Here is a 16,721-nt window from a genome sequence, read left to right as displayed (position 1 = left end):
GACACAGGTTCCCATCTTCCTGAAGCACAGGTCAAACTAAGCACCATTACTTCCTTAAACATACGCTTGCTTACTACCAGGACAAGGAATCCACGGTACTTTATGGGCCTTTCAAGAGCTAAGTGGAAGGGATCTGCAGTTCTGTACTTTATGTCTTGAGTTTGGAAGGAACCGTTCCTCCATGCTTACTTGGGGGTAATCCACTCCGTCTATCTGGGCTGTTAGCACCCACATCTGTAAGAGGCATACATGCTGATGAATAACTCAGAGATGCATAAACAAATATGATCAAAATAACGAGACACCTAGGTTCTCTGGCCCGGAAAATTCTCACTCTGTAACTCTCCATCCCAGAAATTTGAGTGACCTTGGATTTTAAAGTGCATTCTTCTTAAGTTTCAAAAATAATTGTGTGTGCGGGTGTGGGGGGTAACGGGGGTGTCCAGTCCCCACACCCTCCTTAAAGCCTACTGTGGTGGAACAAGCTGAAGAGGTAGAGACAGACAGACTTGTGGCTTGCTGGCCTACAACCAAGCCTGTCCTAACCCAGGAGCCCAAGGTCCAAGTGGGAGATTCTGTCTCAAAAAAACAAGGTGGATGACCCAAGGAAGAATACCAGAGTTTGACCTCACACACCCCACACACATATGTGCACATGCAGCTGTAATTTAGGGAGGCTGGAGCCAAAAGATTGCTGTGCGGTGTGGTGTGGACCAGCTGGTGCCAGATTCTAACTTCCATGCCATCCTGAGCCAGAGTGAGTGAGACCTTGTCTCAAACAAACAAACAAACAAAAACTGAACATTTTTCTCCCTTGAAAAATGCTTCTTGAAAAATACAGAACTTGAGTTAGCATCCCGTTTAGAAATCGACCTGCTGTGAGGCCCAGGGACCCAGGAAGCTCACTTAAACCCCTGTGGATTCTGCTAAGTCTGACAACAGGGAACTAGCAATGCTTTCTTTGCTTTGGGAATCTGTATAGCTGAGCGTGCATTAAAAAAAAACTAACAAGTAGAGGATTCCGTTTCCTTCCTTAGGACATTTGTGTCTACAGATGCAAGAGGGTTCTGGGTCTCTGATTTAAAAAAAAAAAAAAAAAAAAAAAAAAAAGGAGGGTGGAGGGAAGTTTCTGCTGTTTCTCGGCTCCCCACCTGCTGGTCTGTCCGATTCCTGCGCAGCGCTGTCTGCGAGGGACTAGTCTCCCCTCCTCCCATCCCTCCTCCCTCCTCCCTCCTCCCTCTCCTCGCTGGGAAGCCGCGCCGTCTCTCCGCGATGCTGTCGGGCCGGCAGACCGCGCACAGCCGGCATCGCGGCCGCGGACCCCGAGCTCCGCTGCAGGTCGCGCGCTCGGCCCGGGCGAACCCCGCGCCGCGGCCCCGGTGCTCGACTCGGGGCGGCTGGGCTGCTGACTGCGGGCGGCAAGGAGCTCGGCCGCTATGTCCACCAAGGTCAAGAAGTGCCGGGAGCCCGCGAGGGTGACCTTGCCCGCGCCGGAGGAGGAGGAGGGCGAGGCCGAGGGAGCCGAGCCGCAGCGCCACCGCCGGGGCTGGAGGGGCGTCAACGGCGGGCTGGAGCCGCCCTGCCCGCGCGCGCCGCCGTCCCCGGGGCCCGACGCGTGAGTACCGGAGCGCGGTCGAGCCGGGCGGGTGGGACCCGCACCGGAATCGGGATCCCGACCGGCTAAGCGCGGCGCTGCTCCTCTTCCCAGGAAGATTCGGGCTCCGCACCCGGGTCCGGCTGAGCCGGGCCCAGCCAGACTCACGAGCACGCTCTGCCCGCGGACCATCACCGACGGCGGGGCTCCGGGGGAGAGAGAGAGTGCCACCCGGGCTAGGATCTCCAGACTCGAACCCGGAGCTCCCCGGAGGTCGTGGGCCGTATCTCCAGTTCGCCAGGGTGGAGGACCGGAGCGGGGCTCAGCGGGGCACAGTGCCGTGCGGAGTGCACTGAGTGGGGCGCAAGCTTCCTTGGCAATGTGCGTGCTCACACCCAAACCTGAGGGCAGCGGCTCTGACAGTCGCGTATGGCCAACTTGGGCGATGGGATTCCCCCAAAGCTCAGGGCCGGTGACTCCCCCTCCCCCTCCAGTTCTGACTTTTCTTTTTTCTTCATGTCTCTGCTTGCTTCTCTTTTCCTCTCTGCAAAAGTAGTTAGCAACGAAATGATTGGGAAAAGAACCTGTTCATTCCAACAACACTGCACCCGGGCAGCTTCCAGAGGCAAAGATGCAGAAGGTGCTGCTCTACTTTCCTCGGCAGTGCGCTGCCCTGTGCGTGCGGGGGGGGGGGGGGGACAGTTTCTGGGAAGAAGGGGTTCAGGCGTAGGGACCCTGGTGTCAGTCCTGGCTTCTCGGCCAGCGGGCAGGTGGCTTTCCTGTCGAGGGACAGGCTCTGCAGCGCCGCCTGCTGCCCGAAGTCTGTCCGCTTGCCGGGTCCGTGGCTTGGGGAGGTTGGACTGGTGGAGAGCTCAGGCCAGGCCAGGCTGGACTTAATAGGCTGGTGGGGCAAACAGCAATCAGTAGGTGGGAGCAGATCATTCGGGAAAATCAGCTATGCATCCAGGAAGAAGCCGGTGACTGGCGAAAGAGCATACCATAGAAATGGCCCAGGAAATGAAGAGAAGGCTCATCCTTTCGGATTACATCCCGGTTGGCTCACTTACACCCTCTAAAGTTTCAGAACATTATCCACTTTTTCATTATGTTTCCATAAAAATCCATGAATTGGGTTTTATGAACTTGTATAGTTTCTTGATTTTTACGGAATTCTTCTATTACCTTAAGTAGCTTGTATACTGGGAACGTAATTATCTGTGGAAGCAAGGCGGATTCGAAATTATGGCTCTCCCTTCTGAAGTTTGAAATCAATTACACAAAGCCCGGGCGTGGGTTCTACCGGAGGCTCACGACCTGACTGCCGAGATCACTCCTATCCCACATCTGCTGACTTTACACCATGTAACAAGTGTGTGTTCCTTATTTTTTAAGGTTGAGAGGACTGGTCACTTCATGGGTCACTCTCTTCCCGTTTACTTGACACTTGGTGACATCAGAGGGTGGCTTGCTACCCGCAGCAGAGAATAGTTCCGTTCCTCCTATAGTGTCGAGTAGAGTAAAGCCACGGTGTTTCTGCATCATTAATTAAAGGTGAGAGGGACAACCTAACTTGGAGTCAGAATGGCATATCCAGCCAGCAGAGCCACCTCAGGGTCACATTCAGTAACCACAGTGACACTGCTGAGCTTAATACTCAGTAGAATCCTAAGAATAGGACCTTTCCAAATCCTGTTGTTAATGTTGTAGGTTACAAGTACTTTGTTTCCTCATAGCATCTTATGTTCTTCATCATCCTCTCCATCGTCCTCTCTTTTGCGCCATCCCCTTCTCCTAGTTTCCCCTCTATGTGTTGAATGTATCTCATTACTATATTTCCCTCTTCTCTGAAGATTTCTCCCTCTCCACTCCTAATCCCTCTTGTAGTTTAGGAGCAGAATCACACACACACACACACACACACACACACACACACACACACACACACACACATTCTGTTGCTTATTCGTTTGGTTCATGTTCCAGACTTTCACTTGGGAATCTGAAGGGGCCGAAGAGGGAAGAATGCCCCTGTTAAGTCACCTATGAGATAGATGTCTCCATCCTTTGATAGGACTCTCGACTCAGCCATTGACACAAACAAAGCAGTTCTGTCTCTATTGCTTGCAGACATGGTACAACAACCCACCAAGATGAGGAGCAAAGCTTTCCTCTGTGAGGGAGAGGGATAAAGATGTTGGGCAGGGACAAAGGATACCATCAATCTGAAGGAAATGAGTATTACTCAAAAACAAGTGAAGTGCCAAGTACAATAGGAGACAAGGTTATTTGTTTGTAAAGAAACCAAACATGAGCTGGAAGGATACTTAGGATGGGACAAAGTGGGTAATTATTTCAAGCTCCAGCCCTCAAAATGCCAGTATGTTTCAGGAACATGTCCGCTGAGTCTGGTTGGGGCTTTGGGTATGAGAAGCAGAGCAATGGGGTTTGAAGGCATTTTGATCCTGGGCACTAGTATGAAATGTCTTGTGTGTCAAGATATAGCAATAAGGAACCTTTGGTTGTTTGTGGACACTGTGACTGAAGTCACTCTGTGTAGCGTGCACTGAAGTGGCAGTTGACAAATATGAAGAAACAAGTTAGAAGGCTGCTGTAGCTGTCAGGGCTGAGTTTGGTTAGAAGGAGCCCAGGATAGAGGACCTGTGAATAAATCTATGGGCTTGGGCTTGTTTGTTTGTTTTTTTAGTGTGCTTTGCCTGAATAGTTTTTAAAAGAAGCTGGATTAGGGAGAGTTGGGGTATTCTAACCAGGATGAGTGAAGGCATTGTTGAGAGGAAAAGGGCTGAGAGAAGATTCTGAGTTGTCAGGTGATTCTCAATATGGTGTCCACCAAGAGATGGAATTCCAGGCTGGAACTCGGGACAAGATGAGACCTCGCTGTCTGGCGGACTTGTTGAGAAGCTGTATGCTCACACTAGTCTGTCCAAAGGACCATTCAAGAGAAACAGAGGAATCTTTGAGGGGAAAGTGTTTTGGTGGAAAAGATGGGGAAAAGGAGTGAGGTCAGGGCGATTTGAACTCTGGGCTGCTTAGAGAATTTCAGGAAAATGGAAAATTGACAGAATCGTGGCAAAACCTAGAGACAATAGATATTTGTGAGTCTACTGTAAAGGCAAGTCAACTCTGGTATATGTGAACGGGTACCGGCAAAGGTATTGCAATTCTCAGAAGGCTTCGTTTAACAGAGGCAGACTTCTAGAAAACAACAGTTTCTGTTTACATATACTCCTGTTAAATCACAGCTCCATAGGACAGGGGTTGTCACTGTCATTGACAAATGAGGAAATCAGCACACACAGCAACATAATTCCCAAAAGTTACTAAACAAGGCAAGGTCAGCTGTTGACGCTCAGCTGTCTGAAAGGGTGGTCTGAGGACACAGTGCTTCAGATCCCAAACTGTCTAGCTGGATGTAGGTTTGTGGGGGCTGGTTTGGCTCTGGGATAAGGACCTATCACATGGACGGGTTTAGATGTCAGATTGTAAGTAAGACCTCCTTTCCACCCCTGGAGAACTCAGTTCTCAAGTGACTGTCAAATCTTTCTAGACTGTCAAGAAGAATCTGACTGGTGTTACAAAGGCAAAGGCAGGTTTCTTTGCAAGGAAAATTCCTTGTTTAATTTTCAAGTAAAGCGCAGAGTGGCACAGAACTCGAGACCCTTAGGAATTTGATACTTTTCATTAAATCATCAGATTCATGCCCCAGGGGCACAGTTTCATCATGTGGGATACAGAGTTGTCATTTCGTTAGTTTGTTTCAAATTATTTTTATACAGTGTCAAAGTAACACACACAGCTTTGGATGTTAGAACACTAAATGCTTTTATGAGCAGCAGGCCCCACCTGTCCCTGTCAGCCCTCATCTTCTCCTGTCTACTCTGTTTCTCTACCTCATTTTCAGCTCTGTCGTGTGATGACACTTTGATACACATATCATTGAGGGACCATCAGAAATCTTGAGAATTTTTGCTCACATTTACCCCTTATTCTCCCCTCATCTTCCACAACATGATTTGTTCTAAATTCTGGCCAACATCTTAAGGTCTTCATTATTTAATCATGTGACCATATTACTTAGAGCTAACCAATAGCCTAATACTGCTCTATTTCTTTTATAATTATGTAGTTTTCTTGAAATAACTAGTTGCCACATTTGGTTTTTTGGTTCTTTAGCTAAGTCTTCTACAGAATGTGTTCCTGAAAATATCCCTTCTAGATTTCTCAGACTTTGCATGTGGCCTTTAAACTTTTCTTTCCTTGGGAAGCTTTTGGAATGCTTCCTTTATCCATTCTCTTCTGAGGCTGGGCACTGGGGGGGGGGTGTTCACTGCTAGAACAGAATGACTGACCTGGAGTTGGTGTCCCTTTCTTCTGGGATAGTTTCGGGCACTACATCCTGAAATGATTCCTTTTTCCTTGTAGTGTTTCCTAATCACTTTTTCCAATCTTCCTTCACTAATTATTTTGAGAATTCCAATGATTTTCTTTTGAAGATGACTATTTTTCAATTTTTTTATTCTTTTGTTTATTGGATATTCTCTGTATTAACATTTCAGATGTTATCCCCTTTTCCCAATCCCATTTTCCCCTCCCCTCCCATTGCCTCCATGAAGGTGCTCCCTCTCCCAAACACCTTTTCCTCCATCATTGCCTTGGCATTTCCCTACAATGGAAAAAAGAGCCTTTGCTGGACCAAAGGCCTCTCCTCCCATTGATGCCAGAAAATGCTATCCTCTGCTGCATATGCACCTGGGGCCATAGGTCTCTCCATGCAGACTCATTGGTTGGTGTTTTAGTTCCTGGGAGCTGTAGTAGGTTTGGTTAGTTGATCATTTTGTTCTATCCGTGGGGTTGCAGATACTTTCACTTCCTTTAGTCCTTTCTCTAGCTCCTTCATTGGGGTCCCTATGTTCAGTCCGATGGTTAGTTGCAAGCATCCTCCTCTGTATCCATATGGCTCTGGCAGAGCCTCTGAGAAGGCATCCATATCCAATTCCTGTCAGTAAGCACTACTTGGCATCAGCAATAGTGTGTGGGTTTAGTGGCAGCATATGGGATTGATCCCCAGGTGAGGCAGTCTCTAGATGGTCTTTTCTCCAATGCCTGCTCCTCTATTTGTCCCATTATTTCCTCCAATGAGTGTTTTGTTCTCCCTTCTAGGAACTGAGGCATCCACTTTCTGGCCTTCCTTCTCTTTGAGCTTCATAATTTCTGCAAATTATTTCTTGGGTGTTCCAAGCCTTTTGGGTTAGAATCCACTTATCAGTGAGTACATACCATGAATGTTCTTTTGTGGCTGGGTTATCTCACTCAGGATGATAGCTTCAAGTTCCATTCATTTGCCTAGGAATTTCATGAAGTCATTGTTTTTAATAGCTGAGTAGTACTCCATTGTGTAAATGTACCACACTTTCTGTATCCATTTCTCTGTTGAAGGACATCTGGGTTTTGTCCGGCTTCTGGATATTATAAATAAGGGTGCTATGAACATGGTGGAGCATGTGTCTTTGTTAGATGTTGGAGCTTTTTTGGGTTATATACCCAGGAGTGGTATAGCTGGGTCCTCAGGTAGTACTTTGTTCAATTTTCTGAGGAACTGCCAGACTGATTTTCAGAGTGGTTGTACCAGCTTACAACCCCACCAACAGTGGAGGAGTATTCCTCTTCCTCCACATCCTCATCAGCATCTGCTGTCACCTGAGTTTTTGATCTTAGCCATTCTGACTAGTGTGAGGTGGAATCTCAGGGTTGTTTTGATTTGCATTTCCCTGATGATTAGTGATGTTGAACATTTCTCTAGGTACTTCTCCACCATTCAATATTCCTCAGTTGAGAATTCTTTGTTTAGCTCTGTACCCCATTTTTAATAGGGTTATTTGTTTCTCTGAGTCTAATTTCTTGGTTTCTTTGTATATATTAGATATTAGCCCTCTATTGGATGTAGGATTGGTAAAGATCTTTTTCCAATATGTTGGTTGCCATTTTGTCCTTTTGACAGCATCCTTTGCCTTACAGAAGCTTTGCAATTCGGGTGACTTTAACATTAGATTTCCTATGCTGATGTGGTTTTCCTGTCTCTACTCTTCTAACTTTCCCTACCTATCTTTCACATTATTCTTCATGAGAAATCCCAGCTACAGGGTCTGGGGAATAAACCAAGGGCCCCGTTCAGGCTAAGGACATACATTTGTATCTGGCTCCATCCCCCAAGGCCTAACTAGCTACTTTAAATAAATAAATTAAATAATTAATAAAACTTTTTTCTTTTTTTTTAATGTTTTGATTTTTATTGAGCAGTTAGTATATCTGTCCCTTCCTCTGATTCTTGTCTTTTTTTCCTAGGCAAACAAACATTTCTACACCCGTAAGCCTTTCACTTCTACATATTTTCTGAAATAAGCCAGTCCTTAGACTAGATACCATGTAGGCTTAGTTCTTTTTTTTTTTTTTTTTAAACGACTTTATTTTACAAAACAAAGATAAATGTACAGATTTTTTCTTATGTGTGTTCCTCTTTTCTTTTTTTTTTTTAAAGGTATATTTCTTTTGTAGCATGTTTTTCATACTTGTGTATTTTTTAAAATTACATTACTTGGTGTAGGGGACTAGAAAATTATAAAACTCCTGTTACTGTTGTAGAAGTGGGCTGAATTTTCCGATAATTGATACCTGCTCTGAAATACCCACAGCTAGTGTGTCTCTGTTTCTGTGTCTCCAGAGAGGCCACATTCTCTCTTTTACAGGAGTGTGTAAGGGGTTTCATTTGATTGTGTTAGGGTTCAGGGTGTACGGGATCACTTCTACCTTATCCAGACTTCAACAAGTCACTTGCTTGAAGATACCACCCGATTTCTAGTTTCCTTAACTTTCAGACCTTCTCTGACAGTGGACAGAGCGACCCTTCCTGCTCCCTGCCATGTTGTTTGGATACCTGCTTTTCTTCTAAGTAATGAGCTATTCTCTGAGCTCTCTCCTTGCTGTCTTCATAGTTCTTGGCTTGGGGTTACAAATGTCTCTTGTTTTTTTTTTTTAAATGGGTTTCAAATTACTATTTTTTGTTCTCCTGACCACAGAGAAATTTTGGAGAGAAGGGGGATAAGAAAGTCATTTATTTATTTATTGGTTTGTTTGTTTGTCTATGTGTTTATTTGCTTATTGCTTGAAACCAAACATCCCTGTGGTCATGTCTTGCTTATTTCCATGGCATCATTTAGAACAGAACTGAGACCAATGGAGGAAGAATGTTCCTGATGGTTTTAAGAGAGAAGATAAATAATTATTTTCACAGTGTAATAAGACCCCCCCAAGTTCCCACCCCCACCACCTCAGAACTACCCAACACAGAGTATTCTGCAGAGGAGTCTCATGTTGGAGAGGGAAGCCATGTCCCTTGTCTTCTTTAGATATCTAAGTCACAGGAGTCCCAGGTCATCTGAAATAGGTTCCCAGGCTGTGCCGTTTGTGCTGTGGCCTCCTTTACTTAACAGATTTATCTCGTTCGCAAAGACATTTTAAAATAAATTTACTCCAGGGAAGAACAATATAGGAAACTATTAATTAGTAGTATTAACTCATTTATGAGATCCAATTAAGTCATCATTGCAACTCAGCTGGTGATGGCAGATCAACTTAAGAACACTTGTGACTAACAGAAGGACCACAGCCAGGGGAAAGGAATGAAGAGGACCTGTCCAAACAAAAGTGTCCCTGCCAAGAGTTACTGCCAACCCTTACCCTGGTACCATAGAGGTGGAGGGTCCCAGCCTGACACTGCCCATCCTTTGAGGATGGAGATATAGGGATTTTTATTCCTGTGATGGGACATCAAGTGCTTCATCCTCTCCTCTTTTATAGAGTTATTCTTATCCATTAAGCTTTCCCATAAACCATAGCTGCAGTTTACAATCAGACAATAAAGCATTATGGGAAATGTGTTGGGGGAAGAAAACTTTTGTCAGAACTCCTGCCCCCTTGGCAGGAAGAAACCCTGACCATCCAGGCTCTGCAGTAATCACCTCGCCTGGGGGTGAGGCCTGCACTGGCATCTGAGAAGGCTTTGGCTTCTCAGCCACCCTCATTTTGCCCTTAACATATGATTGCATTACTCTAAGTAGGGCGGGGGGTCACCAGTGTGTACAGGGTGAACACTGGGGAGTCTGGCCTTCCACAGAGGGGCTGAGGTGTGGACTGGGGGTGGCTAACTTCACACTTGTACAGAAGGGAAGTATTGGGAGAATAATTAGGCCTCTCATAACACTCCGCCTTTAATTTAGCATCTAGGTCAGAGATGTTTAACTACTCTTATCTAGTTAGAAATTTTCCTTTTTCAGAGAAAGCTAAGCTCGGCAGAGTGACTTATACCTGTAATTTCAGCATTCAGGATGCTGAGGCAGGAGACTCACTATGAGTTTGAAGCTGGGGTACATAGGAAATATCATGTCTCAACAACAATCAAACCAACAAACAAGATACATAGAGAGAATCTCCTTTCCTACCGTCTGCATTCAGACATTAAGCATAATGGGTATTTGATGATAGAGGAGTTTTGATGATTTGTAAGTGCCCACAGATCTACATCCTGATAAGACCTTGACCTCAGTGATTTTTTTTAACTCCAGTTTTGCACCTCTAGATGTATCTCGTCAGATAAAAATGATGATTTAGATTCTGTAATGAATCTCGGGGTGCAGGCTGATGAACTGGGACTGACATCTGAGAAGGCTTTAGGCTTTGGACAGTGACATTCATAATAGAAAGCCAGGTCCCTCTGCTTCTCATAAAATAAGAGAATGGGCATATGGAATTAATTGGTGATGATTAATGTTTAAGTGGGCAACTATGAGAGGCTCTTTAGTCAGTAGATTTCCGTCATTTGAGTTCATTTTGTCTCTATTCCTACTCCATTTATACTGATTTCATAAGACAATTTCCTTTATTATCTTGAGTCTGTCTCAAATGCTATCCTGAAAATAAATTTATTTTATAAGAAAATCTAAATTATTAATTATTAGAAATTATTGATCTTATAATATATCCCCTATTTACCCTCTGATTTTCCTGGTAAGACATACTTTATGTAAGATCAAAATCAAAAGGCATCTAACCTGCAAATACTCCTGGGCTGGGGGGTAACTAAGGATCAGATGTAATTAAGCAGAAATCTAAAATTGAAAACTTGGTTGATAGAGTGGTTGTTTATATGACTTTAATGGCTGGTTATTGATTTTCATTAATGCATTCATTGTATCCTTTTTATTAAAAATTTACCATTATTTGTACATGCTGACATATATGGCTAAGGACATTCTTTGATCTGAGGGAAAATTCTCTGTTCCTTGAGTCCGCAGATGTAGCAATTGGTATCAGTGGCATGTGTGCACCCATATTTCAACAGGTGCTCCCCATGGTGTGTGACAGCCAGGCATATGGCCAAAAAGGCAGTCTGTGTTCCTCAGGAAGTTACAGAATCCTTGAGACCGGCATGAAAATGGACAGACATACAGTATTACAAAAGTTGGTTTAATGGCCTTAGGGGCAGATGCATTCCAGGAAACAGATATGTACATTCTGGAATGTGTTGCCCGATGCTTTCATAAGCATATATATTTAAGAAATATCCCCCAAGAGTCAGGCAAGAAATGTCTGGAGCATCCTCTTCTGCCCCCTATGGGCTTTGAAGGGAACAGCAGGCTGCTTAGTTCCTTTTTTGCTTTGTCTAGTTTTAGCCACTAGAGTCCGGATGAACAGCATCATACTTTCAGAAGATGAAGGGGAAGCGAAGGCAGGAGACATGAGCTTCCTTCTCTCGAGTATCCAATAGGTTATTGTCCCTTAAAGTTAACAGGCTTATTATACATTATTAATTCTGAATGTGATAAAGTGGTAGATACACATTTAATCCCAGCACTTGGGAGTTATAGGCAGGTGGATCTATGTTACTTCAAAGCCATCCAGTTCTATACAATGAGCTCTAGACCAGCCAGGGTGACACAGTAAAACCATGTCAAAAATTCTGATGTAATTCAGACAGAACCTTGAGGACCCCCCTCCCACTACATAGGCCCAACTATCTTCTGGGCCTGGTAATCTTAATCTTAATTTTGTGGCATTTTGTAACATTTATGTATTTGGCGGGGAGGGGCTATGGGGGCAAGAAAACAACTCACCAGAGCCAGTTTTCTTCTTTCACTTCATGGGTCCAGAGACTCAAAACCTGTCAGCTTGTCAGCAAGCACCTTTTACCTGCTAAGTCATCTCTTCAACACAACATGGTAATCTTTGTAGATGAAAACTATGCCCTTTTCTTTGTGACATGAAGAATCTTCTATTGCTGTCTGGTCGTTACAGTGATAATGGGCTGTAATGTACAATGTGCATAGGTCCTTGTAGACTTACACGTAACGGGACTAATACCCTTAGGAGTGGCTCCACTGTACTTGCCCTTCAAGATCACAGGCTATGAAGAGATACAAGTTTGGGGTAGTGCTGTTGAGCTCTTTCTTCTTTTCTTTTATGTGTATGTAGGCATGCTGAAAAAAAAAGTTAGATATCCCAGCAGTGTCTAAATTTATTGGCAGGTACTGCTTGCTGGGAATACTGCAGGTCATCTGTTTCTTAACATTTCATTGCTGATTTTTAGTTTGTCAGAGCCTTTCCCACACCACTGTCTCCAGTACCACAAATAGCATAGTGGCTGCTTTACGATGCATTTTTGTGTTGATTGTTGAATATTGTCTAGTGTTGAATATTGACCACACCATTGTAAACTGTTAGAGATGACATAAGCTGAAAATAAGTGTCGAACACACTCTGTCAAACATAAGGACACACGTGCCACCCAGGAAAATGACCCAGTAGACAGAAATCAAAGAAGAAAATAAACTCATCTTTATGAATAAATTCATAAAGTTATTCATATTATAGAGGTTCTGGCTTGGACAGTCAAGAGCAATTGTAGAAAGGTTCAAAGACTTCATATCCCAGAATGAACAGAATCTTGCTGGTCACAGAGGCCCCACCCTTTATCTTAAGACACAATGTGAGCTGGACCGTGGCAGGAGAAAGGATCTAAATTGATGAATGACAGAATTAAGATGTGAAGTAATAGAAACAACAGGGGGAACATTCCAGAAGCTGGTATAGCAGAGTCAAGAAATCAGCAGCTTAGATGAGCAGACCTTTGCCTTCTTCTTCGACCAGATGAATATGAGAGACAAAATAATCCAATATCCAATATGTGGTGTACATTAGTTTTAAGGTTGTTTTGTTTTTGTTGCTTACTAAACAGGTATTTATTCAGGAAGTAAATTAAGCAATCAATAAATCAAGCAATTAAGTTAATTAAGCAATTAAGCAGTTACATGAGCTGACAGGGAGAGATCTGCTCCATCTCACACAGGAATTTGGCCAAGTAGGGCACAGGCTTTCTGAGCCAGAGGTATTCTGAGCCAGAGCATAAGTGCCTTTTACTTCCTGAGTCTCCTTCCAGTCTCTGGAGAGGTTCAAACCTGAATGGTCCTTCTGTGCCCCATCTGTGAGCAAGTGTGGAAGATGCTGGAATGCTGGCCCCATTTAGCTGTTTGGTGCTATAGTAAAAGTGTTCTTTGGATGATTTTCAATACTCCCGGGAAGTCATCTCTTCCCCTGCTGTTGTGGGGATGCCAAGCAGGGGGTGGACTTTTCTGTCTCTTAGATAAATGAAAACTATGCCCTCCACTTTGTTAAATGAAGCACCTTCTCTTGCTGGTTTGGCTGTCACTATGGCAATGGACTGTGCTATCAGATGCCAAGAAGCTGTTGTGAGTGTTGATATCCTTTGACTCTTCCTGATCTCTGGGCCATGTTCAGTACTCACTTGGGTGTTTCTAGTGGAAGGCATTTAATCTTGGCTCATTTGCTTTGTAACAAAAAAGTGCTCCCTCTCTGTTGGAATGTAGCTGATGTCCCTGGTGTTTTCAGCATCCTCTGTCTCAGCACCAGTGGTCCAGCACTCTTGGCACATCATCCTGACTGTGATGCAGTCTCCCTGGCTCTCATCTTACAGCACATACCACACGGGAGTCAGAAATGGCAGGAGAGATCACTTCTCCGCCTTTTGGCTAAGATCAAGGGTAGAATTTTCAGGAGAAAGCTCTATGGAATCTGGTAGGACCCACCCCCCACCCTGACCCCCAGAATCCATATGTCACTTTTGATTCCTGTCAGTCCCTTTGATATTTTTTGCTGTGGCAGTGGGAGAACAGCCAGGTCCATGTGATGAGATCATTCTGTGGTGAGGGTCCTGCAGAATGCATAGATAAGGGAACCATGAAGATTCAGCCAAGAACACCTTCTCTTTCCCCAAATTCTTCTCATAAATCCTACTTTTTCTTGTAAAATCCAGAATGTTCCCTTGATCTTTTTCTTTGTGGCATACTCACTGTCCTGTAAGCAGAAAAGGCACTCACTCAACAAGGCCAAAGACCCTGCATTCGGAAACACAAAATTAAAAAAAAAGAGGGGGAGGATCTTAGCACGTCTTTAGAAAATAGCCTCGGCTGTATAGGAGGGAGAAGGATGTTAACAGGATAGAGGATAGATTTGAAAGCAAGGAGCTGTGGACATTCCTGAAGATGAATTAAAGGAATATTAACTCAGAAGGGGGCTGTAAAAATAGGGCTTGGTAGACCAGTTGTCTGTGAGGAATGCCATTCTGGGAGTGACCATGAGTGTAAAGAGGACAAAGGGTCCCAGTAAACACCAAAGAACATAGACACCACTGGTTCCCAAATCTACACTTGACTGGATACGTGACCTTGGGCTTTTTTTAGGTCAATTTTCATATTTATGAGGCAGGGAAAATAAGTTTGCTTCATAACATTGTTGGGGAGAATTAAGTCCCTGATAGTACCTTGAGAACCCAGCATGCGTCTCAGATGCTCAGCCAGGCTGACCTGCTCTGCCTCCTCTTCACTTGCAAAGCCGCTGAGATAACCCAGCGGTGATTTGATAAAACCCTGGAGGGTGGTGCAGCCAAGGATAGAGAGACAGATTGAATGTGAGGACATTCCCGAAGGGAAATGTCAGGACTTTTTGACTGGCAGGATCAAATCTCGGGCTATAGATGACTTTGAGGTTTCCCAGCCTAACTTGTACTTTGAGCTGTGCATTAGAAATGCTGGTTTGATTTGAGTATTCCAGAGTAACAAAATGGATAGCTGTACTTGGAACCTTAGGTCATGTGGGAAGACAGGTAGCTCTAATGTACAGACCCTTAGCAAGTATCTCTTCTCCTTAGACATGGAAATGTGCTCGACAGATAATAATAAGAAACGATCTCACTGCCCAGGAACGTGTGTAATAGTGACACCAAAGAGGTTTGTTAATGTACTGCCTTCAAATGTAAATAACTTCAATAGTCTTTAAAATACATGGAGTGTAAGAAGACAAGTTCATGCCTAACGGGGCTTCTCAATACACAGGAGTCACTTGGCCTTAGCACCTGAATCCTTATAAAGGCACAATGAATGGTAGAAACAGCAGGCAATGTCTTCAGCTGCTCCATTCAGTAACCCATTTAAAAGCTTCACTTCTTGATCAAGCAAAAATGTGTCATCAAATGGCCAAAGGTAAAAGCATGTCGTAGACTGCTGACAGAAACCTTACGGAAGTCAAATTTTAAATAGTAACAATGATAAAAGAAATAAAATTAATATCAGGTTGTATTTTTCTTAGCCTTTACCACTCAAAGGCATCATTTCGACTCTACTTTTGTCAAAGCCAGTGTGACAAGTGCTGAAAAGCCCCATAACCCAAGGTCACTGATACAGAGTAGTTCTGCTAGCTTGTAGTACAGGCTCCCTTATTTTAGCATACACAGAACTTGCCGATGGTGTTCATTTAAATTTCACACTGCAGGGTCCCACCCTGGGGTGATGTAGAAACAGTTCCTCTGGAGTAAAGTTGGAAATCTGCATTTTAGCACACACTAAGTAGAACTCAGCCGCAGTTGTAGACACGCTATTAGAGAGGTCAGAGGACTCCACAGAAAGTTATGACAGCTAGGGGTGTTGCTTGTATATTTGCCTCTGAGTGGAGCAGAAGGTTCCCAATGGCTGTACAGAAATAGTTTCCAGAGGAATTTTTCATTGGCTTAAATGTTTGACAAATACAGAGATCTCAAGAAGCATTAAAAAAAATCTTTAAACAAATACTAAGTGTCTTGTTCAATTCTGGATATGCCAATAAGACCCTGTAGACTTCGATAGACACCTGGTTTTGACTGTTTTAGAGCCTGGAATTCTGAGGTCAGGTTGCTGACACAGTCAGGTTCTGGTGGGGACTCTTTCTGGCTTGTAAACAGATAGCTGCTTTCCCTACACAGCCTCCCATGGGCCCAGAGGCAAAACTGGGAGGGAGAGAGTTTAGTCTGTAGTCGTGATGCCCTCTGGTTGTCTACGGTAGCAGTAGTGAAGGAACCTAACAGAACCTTGCAGATCGGTTAGCACCACTGTGTGCTTTTGTGAGAATGGAGTTCTTTCAGAGTGCCCTCCGAGTACTAGCTGCGTACAACCATTGGACGAGGGTCAGAAGAGAGGGAAAAACCAAAACTTTATTCTGTTAACATTCTCAGAGTTTGGCATCTTCCTTACTTCCTTCAAACGCTGGAAGAAACATGTCAAGGGCTCTGACGCTGGAGACCGGTTTATCCACTGGGGCCAACTCTGACCATTTCTGCTCTGTAGGAAGTTAGAGGACTCATCTGTAAGCAGGCACCCTCTCATCTCTTTTATTCTCAAGTGACACTGTAAGAAAAATAGTTTGCTTTGAGTTTGTTTTTATTGGGAGATCAGGCCTCACACTGAAGTCTGTGTTAGTCACTGTTCTATTGCTGTGAAGAGACACCATGACAACTCTTATAAAAGCAAGTGTTTAACTAGGGCTGCTTGCAGTGACTGCCCGCTCTCAGCTGGGAAGATGCTTGGGACTCCTGTGTCTAGAGCTTACAGAGCCGAGAAGAGCTGGGTTCTAGCACCCCACTTCCTCTGCTGGGGAAGCTCATTGAGCCAGACCCCCATGGAGGCTTGTGTTTTGTGTTCTCTCTTGTAAATTTTCAAATCCTGGCTCTGTG

At 44.3% G+C, this 16,721-nt stretch overlaps 1 protein-coding gene across 1 annotated transcript in view; it reads left to right on the top strand.

Annotated features, from left to right (window-relative positions):
* The first annotated feature begins 1,300 nt into the window (after positions 1–1,300).
* Positions 1,301–16,721, top strand: part of TRPC3 (transient receptor potential cation channel subfamily C member 3) — a 67,345-nt gene continuing 51,924 nt past the window's right edge. The window contains exon 1 of the mRNA XM_080929511.1: positions 1,301–1,615. Within this exon, the coding sequence (XP_080785637.1) occupies positions 1,437–1,615 (179 nt within the window). The 5' untranslated portion in view covers positions 1,301–1,436. The remainder of the gene's footprint in view (positions 1,616–16,721) is intronic.

The sequence above is a fragment of the Micromys minutus genome, assembly GCF_963924665.1.
Source record: "Micromys minutus genome assembly, chromosome: 15".
NCBI lineage: Eukaryota > Metazoa > Chordata > Mammalia > Rodentia > Muridae > Micromys > Micromys minutus.
Note: the sequence above shows the minus strand (reverse complement) of the source record. Positions and strands in the feature narration are given on the sequence as shown.